The sequence below is a fragment of the Coenobita brevimanus genome, chromosome 60 (genome assembly GCF_032717465.1).
Source record: "Coenobita brevimanus isolate Jiangsu-jjx chromosome 60, ASM3271746v2, whole genome shotgun sequence".
Lineage (NCBI taxonomy): Eukaryota > Metazoa > Arthropoda > Malacostraca > Decapoda > Coenobitidae > Coenobita > Coenobita brevimanus.
This window is the reverse complement of record NC_137013.1, coordinates 29,084,728-29,093,194: the sequence shown is the minus strand read 5'-3', so window position 1 is coordinate 29,093,194 and position 8,467 is coordinate 29,084,728. Positions and strand designations below refer to the sequence as shown.

At 43.6% G+C, this 8,467-nt stretch overlaps 1 protein-coding gene across 1 annotated transcript in view; it reads right to left on the bottom strand.

The window, feature by feature from the left end:
• Positions 1–439: 439 nt before the first annotated feature.
• LOC145403343 (E3 ubiquitin-protein ligase MARCHF6) overlaps positions 440–8,467 on the bottom strand; it is a 202,359-nt gene continuing 194,331 nt past the window's right edge. Inside the window, exons 18-19 of the mRNA XM_080275133.1 lie at positions 2,685–2,924; positions 440–652 (exon numbers count right to left, since the gene is read on the bottom strand). Of these exons, the coding sequence (XP_080131259.1) occupies positions 440–652; positions 2,685–2,924 (453 nt within the window). The remainder of the gene's footprint in view (positions 653–2,684; positions 2,925–8,467) is intronic.

The following is an 8,467-nucleotide window of genomic DNA, read 5'->3' as shown; positions in this document are numbered from 1 at the left end:
ATCTTTTGGACTGCTAGAAACTCCCCCACCTGCATACAGAGATCTGACTTTAGCCTGAAGAAAATTACAAATGCACCAATGATGGCTGAATGGTTAATCAGTAGAATGAAAACAATGTGTGATTCTTCTTGCATGCTGGGATATGTGTCCACTGTTGGTACTGCCTATCATGGATGACTCCCTGATGTAACACTGACACCTGTCACTCAGGGGATGCAATGGGGATGAGTGAGTGCATTCTATGTCAACTGGAAACCACAATACTATCATCTTAAAATTAATCATGATGATGAACTGTTAATCAAACTTGCAAACACACCTTTTATCTACAGCCTATACATGACAACTTTTTCAGACAACACACAGTCAACAGGAGCCCCAGGCCAACAAGCTTAGAGTCTCCCTGGTACATAATTATCACATACTGTTTTATGGGATTTCACCTGACAAACGGGGAGACCTCTGAGTCCTGGTGCTGGGGAAGAGACTGGGAGGAGGTGTGGTCGTAGTTAACAAGACGCCGACCCACCAGGTACTTGTCATTCTTGATGTGCTCATACAGCCGTGTGAACTGCACCACTTGCATGATGATCAGGCTTGACAACAACGTAATCACAAGTAGTGCTGGGTAGATTCGACGTTCGACCAGAATCTGAAATTTTAATGAGTAATTCTGTAAAATGGTAACGGCCATCCACCCAACCACCATTCAATCCACATTAGCCTTTTCAGGTTCTGGAACAGCCCACAACTGAGATAATTAAAGCAGTAAGAGACAACCCTATGTCCCTGGCAGCATTTGCATGAGAAAAAACTCCAGCCTCCTCATGGAGTCATTCTGCAGCACAGTGATACACAGCCTTAACCAATGTATGACTTCTACCTCCACACCACAAAGGCATCTGAATGAATCAGTGAACTTTTGCATCTTTTATGATTTTGTCGTGTCTGTCTGATGATGTGCTTGTACTGTATTGTTTGTTACAACAGATGATTTTATGCAGCTGAGAAAACTTTCATCCTTAAATGGCAACTGAGAGGAGTGGTAAGACTAACAAATGATGAAAAATCATGGAAGAATGACACTAGTGAAGACAACTGACAATGGAACCAAATAGATGTGATGCAAGAATACAATGGACTGTGAAAGGAGTGACAACACCTTACAACTGGGATTGAGAGAAATGATGAAACTTACAATGAAGACTGATACTATATCTTGTTTGTTTTCATCTGAGGGAACTAGACCACACATACAATTTGAATGTTTAGTCATGGCTACGTGAAATTTGATAAGTCTTAGTTATGTGGCAGGAATAAGTCTCTACGGTTACTAGTCAAATACATCCTCCAATCTTACAACTGGCAATTAACAAGTTTGGTAAGTCTTAGTTATGTGGCAGGAATGAGTCTCTTTGGATACTAGTAAAATACAGTGAAGTCGCCTCATTCGCGGCAATTAGAAACTGGTACCTACCCATGGATTATGAAATCCGTCGTTTACAAAGTTAAGAACCATGAAAAAAGGATATTTAGTCTGGGCCCTCGTGGAACCATCCTACAGCACAATACCTACATCTACCTAGCCAAACTAGCCAAAAGCAAACACAAATAGACAATATTAGAAAAGTTCAATGCATGAATTTAACTGAAAGGAGCCTTCTTCTTGAACTCAGGTGGGTCGAATGTGGCCTTGGGGGATTGGGGCCATCCATAACAGAGCCCAGGTAGAGGTAACCTTGACATAAAAAAGGCTGGGTAGTGCTCAGAACTCACGGGAGAACCATGTCGCTGGCGGTTGGTGGGACAGGAGGTAAACAAAAAATGGCAGCTGTAGTGTGCACACTTGCCACCAGGGCTGGGCTGTGATTGGTTGCTGGGTCTAGGTTGTCTGTGACTGGCTATCAGCTGCAGAATACATCAAGGGTGCCTGGATAGTATAAATCTCCTCAGAAATGAGCCACTTGGAACCTAGGAGCCGCAATTTTCCATATGTTTTCGCAGAATAAAAAAAAATAGGAACTGGTCGGGCAAAGTACCGCGGATTACAAATCTGCGGCTTACAGATTCTGACTCCACTGTGCAACATCCAATCTTACTACAACTGGCCATTAACTTAGCTGAAGGAGGTTACGGATGTTTGTCAGATAAGATTAGTCAGGCTATAGTGAAGACAACCTGCAACACAGCCAGGAAAAAGTGCTGATGGCATACAAAGGAGACTGAAAGAAATGATGACAACTTACAATGCAGATTAAGAGGACTGATGAAAACTTACCATGGACAATAAGCAATGCCAACAGATAATGAAGACTGAAACAAGTTATGCTAACATATAATGAAAACTGAGAAATTATGCTATAACAGAGACTGAGAAAAATGATGACACTATACATGGGAGACTAGGAGGAGTGACAAAAACTATTAAATGCTGTTACTTTTGTTACTGTTACCCCAGGATCATCTGGATATGAACCTGGTGGACTGCAGGTAGATAATGCCATTAACCTGCAGTACATCATCTCCTTTTTGAGGGATATGGTGTGAGATGAGGTACATCAACAAGTAAGTGGAGTTAGCCAGTTATAGTATGTGCTACCGCATGAAGGCATCCCTTTCCACCACCAAGGGAGAATACAGAAGTAAAAACATTATACAGAGAATACTACAAAAGGCCAACTCACAAGAGCACTGGGTGGGGCAACAAGTGGAGCAATGGTATGTGCAGTAACATATGGGACAGTGAGGCAGGCCCCAAGGCAGGCGATGACTGGAAGTGCCGTCTGCCCCACCAGAAGATTCAAGTCCAGACCACGCACGCCGCCCAGGTAGATGTGCTCCAGGTTGGTTTTCAGCCACCAGTTTGGACCCATCATCACCAATGCACACATGATCTTGGTGTACAGAACCCCAAGGGCCCAGTCCTAAAAATTACAGACATTATATTTTCTAATAACATGGGCTTTGCACCTGTAGAGAATTTGATGTTCAAGACATCTATGATCATTAAGAACCACTGTAGTAAAGGGGACAATTCATCTGCTTTCCTCTGGATAACATCAAATGTTCATATTCACCATCAGAAAGCCTTAAAAGTTCAAAAGGTTAAAAAATGATCTTAATTTAACACCTAAACAAGTTACCTATTTTATTCTGGCTAATGCTAAACAACTCTACTTGCTGGTGGAAAACTTTCCTAGGCAACTAAACGGTACAGAAAAAGTAATATACATACGATTTTGTACTACAGAATGGTTCTGATACTTAATGCTATTTGTTCTTAGTGCAGATAACATAAGAACATAAGAAGAGATGATTGCTACTGTAGACTAGTTGGCCCATGCTAGGCAGCTCCTACAACATCACCAATACTGGAATTAACCCCTTGACTGCATGAGGCAACTGTAGTCACCCTATTAATTATTCTTCAAGATGCATCAGGCAACTATAGTCCACTGCCAGCAAAAACTTTCTGTCAACACATCTGCTGTTTTTGTACAAACACATAAGTTTTGATATCTTTTATGTGACAACAAACAGTGTCCATGTGTCCAGTGCATATATACATGTGAAAAACTTTACCTGAAGTAAATAATCTCATCATCACTGCAAAATTACACTATCTATCTATCTATCTATAGCTCGACGCCCTAATCCCGCAAAGGGTGGCTGCAGACAAAACGCCTCCAGGTCGCTCTGTCACCCACCATTTGACTACCCTCCCCCCAACTCACCCCCCCCCTCCCTCATATACCTCTCTACTCCACCCCTCCACCTCATCCTCGGTCTACCCCTCTCTCTCCTTCCTTCCACCTCACCTACATACACCCTCTTAGTCAGTCTTTCATTTTCCATTCTCTCCACATGTCCGAACCATCTCAGTGTATTTCTCCTAATCTTCTCAACCACATCCACATCCACCCCACAACGTTCCTTCACTTCTTCATTCGTCAACCTGTCCCTCCACATGCTCCTCTCAAGTAACCCATTTCTACTGCTCTCACTCTTGACTTGTTCCCCTCTTGCAGGGTCCAAGCCTCGCTTCCATATGTCAGGGTAGGGATCACAATACTATCATGCAGTGACTTCTTAACTTCCATACTCACCTCCCTATTCCTCATCACTGCTTTCAGTGAACCAACAACCTTCCTTCCCTGCAGTACCCTTTCACGCACTTCATTCCTCAAAGTTCCATCCTTACTCATCACATTACCCAAGTACTTGAATGCACTCACATTCTCCATATCCTCACCATCCAACCTTACTGTACATTCTGTGACTTCATTCCTCTCAAACACCATAACTTTACTTTTGATTACATTAACTTTCAGCTTCCTCCTCCTACACACTGTCCCAAATTCATTCACCAAACCTTGCAACTCCCATTCATCTTCACTCAACAATTTTGTATCATCAGCAAACAGCAACACCGGAATCTTCCAAATCTCACTCTCATTCATCAGAGCCACCTCCACATCCAATGCCATACCTTGCACTTCCTTAACAACCCCATCCATGTATATATTAAACAGCCATGGAGACATCACACAACCCTGTTTCAGTCCCACACTGAGATCAAAGAACTCACTCAGCTCACCATCCACTTGCACCGTAGCCCTAGCTCCTTCGTACATACTCTTCACAGCACTCAACAATTTCCCCCCACTCCATATATTCTTAATACCTTCCACATACCTTGCCTATCTATTCTGTCATAAGCTTTCTCCAAGTCCATGAAGGCAGCATACACTTTCTTTCCCTTCTCTAGATACTTCTCCACTAAACATTTTAGAGCAAATATCTGATCTACACACCCTTTTCCCTTCCTAAATCCCCCTTGTTCTTCTCCAACTAGCTCCTCTATCATATGCCTAACCCTATCAATGAGTATTCTACCATATATTTTACCAGTCACACTAAGAAGGCAAATACCCCCATGATTACCACATACTTCTCTCTCCCCCTTTCCTTTGTATAAAGGAACAATTATACCTGATTTCCAGTCCTCTGGAACCCTTCCCTCTTCCCAAGCCAATCTACACAACTTCCATATCCACTCCACAACAATCTCACCCCCATACCTAAGCATTTCACCACACACTCCATCAATTCCTGGGGCCTTTCCCAACTTGATCTTCTTCATTGCTTCCACTACTTCTGCCCTACTGATCTCTTCCTCCCTCCTCTCATCTCTTCTTCTCCCAGCCATTCCCCAACCACTTATACTCACACTGCTCTCACTCTCTACATACAACAAATCCTCAAAGTGCTCCTTCCATCTCCTCAATATCTCTCTCTTCTCCACCAACAATCTATTATTCCCTACTATTTCCCCTTTCACACTGCCTTACTTTCTTTACCTCCTTCCAAAACAATTTCTTACTCTCCCTCCATTTCACACTCAGATTCCTCCCAAACTCTTCATCCACTTTCTTCTTACTCTCCTTCACCAGTCTCTTAACCTCCCTTCTCCTGCTCACATATACCTCTCTCTTCTCTCTCTCATCTTCTCCCCTACCTCTACTCGCTAACCATTCACTATATGCCTTCGTCTTTTGTTCTACTGCTCGTTTCACCTCATCATTCCACCATGCTGTCCCTTACACACCCTTGCATCGCCTCCTCACCCCACAAACCACTTCACACGCTGTGCCTATCTCTTCTGTAAATATCTTACATACTTCTTCCACCCCTTCAATCTGCTCTAGCTCATACCTCCCCAATCTTTCTTCCACTATGCTCTTATATTCTGCCATTCTCTCATTATCTTGCAAATTCTCCACTCTTCTCACAAGAGCTGTTTCCTCCTGTCTTCCCCTTTGTCTCCTCATCCATTTTCTTTGCAGCTTTACCTTGGCCATCACTAAGTTATGGTCCGAGACTCCACTCCCCCACCCTCTCCACACTCTTGCATCCAACACTTGTCTTCTCATTCGCTCATCCACACACACAGTCTATCATTGCCTTTCGTTCAACAAGTTCATCATCCATTCTTCTCACTACTCTCCATGTATACCGGTGGATCATCTTATGCCGAAAGTAGGTGTTGTCTATTGCCAACACCTTACCAGTACAGATGTCCACCAGTGCACTACCATTCCCATCTATTTCAGCTGGCACACCCCACTACCAACCACTCCATCCACTTGTACATTCCTAACTTTGCCATTCATGTCTCCAATCATAAGCACTCTCTCGCTCCTCAAATTTGTCCATACATGCTTCTACTCTCGCCCAAAACTCATCTTTCACTCTTGCCACTCGGTCCTCTGTTGGAGCATACACACATACAATTTTTTCTCAGAATATGACAATTTTCTCATATAAATACAGCATGTTTTGACTTCTTTCATGTGACAAAAAACAGTGTAGAGTACATGTGTCTAGTGCATATATACAAGCGAAAAACCCTGTCATAACTGCAAAATTAGACAATAGCAAAAATTAATTATTTTCTTATATTTCCTCAGAAATGACAAGTTTCACACAGAGAGGTGCATTTTTTACCATACTCACAATACAAAAAGGGAAACTTCACGGCCATTTCCTATTGGAAAAGTAGCAACAAAGTCATAATTAGCACTTTCATTTTTCAAGGACTTGGCCACATCCAAGGGAATGACCAAGAAATTCTAGGTTGCAGCCAAAGCGTTAAAGTATAGAAAACAGTATAGCATTGGATCAGCATGTGGGATTTTACAAAGTATGAAATATGGTTATTGTTGTTACTGTCACTGTTGCTGTGGCCCCAGGCTCATCTAGACATGAACCCAGTGGGCTGCAGGGATCTAGCAACTACAGCTGACTGCTCCCAAGAATCAAGTGTCAGGGTTATGTTAAAGGAATGTCCATGTTGTAAGATTGAGGCGTATGAGGTGAGTAAGTATGATGTAGTGCGAGGGGCTGCATTAGCGAGGACAAAGTTGATTGTTTGAGAGCTGTACTTTGCATTGTGAGAGTGAGAGGCATGAGGCGAGCGTGTTGTGATGTGTGGGGCTGCATTTCAGTGAGGGCATGGTGAACTGCTCAAGTGTTATATTCTGTGGTGGAATGGTATGTGGGGGATATGTATGAGACATCTGGATGTGTTTGTGTGTAAGGTGATGCATGAGGTACTGACTACGTGAGTGGAAGGTATATTACGTGTGAAGAATTATGTGTAGGAGTGGTTATTACTGTACAACAATTACCCCTTTCACTATAACTTCACATTTTCCATTTTATTTTTGCTGGCTCTCAAATTACAGTAATCCACCAATTATCCAACAAAACAAAGGCATATCCTGATAGGGGCAAAGTTCGGATACAGAGCAATATCCTCGACTGTATCCATACCCTTCCTATACCCAACCCTGGACCCTAATCCAGCCTATATGCACAGTATCCCTCCTGATTTTGCCAGTGTTCTGCAGTTTTTTGGCTGTTTTTAGACATCAAAACACACAATGGACTATTCAGTATAATCCTAGGAATGCATAAACAACAAAAAAACACAAAAACCATTCCTATATGCACAGTATCCCTCCTAACTCTGGGAGTGTTCTGCGGTCTTCTGGCTGTTTTTAGATGTCAGAACACACATTGGAATATGCAATATTATCCTAAACACTAAGAAAACAATGCATATACAATAAAAATTAGAAAAAAATCCACAGTACTTACGACCTAGTGCATGGCAAACAGGCATCGTAAACCGCAATGCTCCAGCAGGTGTACAGGTATCTCGTGTGCTCTAGTGGCTAACACAGTAATTTAGCAATGATCAAAGAACTCCTCCTCCTCCTCCATCTGCTGAAGCCGGCCAATGAGCGGGGATGTGCAGCAAGGTGATGGAGCCCTACCCACCGCAGGAGACCACAGACAACCGCAAGCTCACATCTAACAGCGACTCATTGGCTGTCAATGTGCTCAGTTGTGGGTGGGTCGAAGAAGAAGAAGAAGAAGAGGCGGCGGCGGCAGCGGAGGTAGAGGAGCAGCAGCAGGAGCAACAGCAAGAGCGGTGGTGGCGGCGGTGGCGGCAGCAGCAGCTCATGGGGGTGGCAGGCTTGAGGGGGTCGATCTTCGTCTGACAATAGGCGCGGCGATTCTGTTGGAGGATGGCAGCACCCTGACTGCCCGCAGATCCATTGTCATTCTGAGTGGCACCAACGCCCTGTCACAATGAGGGTGCTCAGCATATTCAAGCACCTGCTTAATGCCGACCAGTAGCACACCAAGACGAAAGAGACAGAGTGGCGGGGTGCCCAGTGTCAGGGTTCTTGTCCTCATCCTCATCACTTACCTCTGTTGGCCCTGCACAGACAGATATAGCGATCTCCTCATCAGACAATGTCTGATTACCTGGATTACTGCTGTCATCATCCAACCAATCCCTCGTGTCATCAACATACACATCCTCGCCTGCGTTTTGTTGACAAAGGTGGAAATCATTTGCATCAAATCCTTCAAATTTGGGCAAGGCCACTCA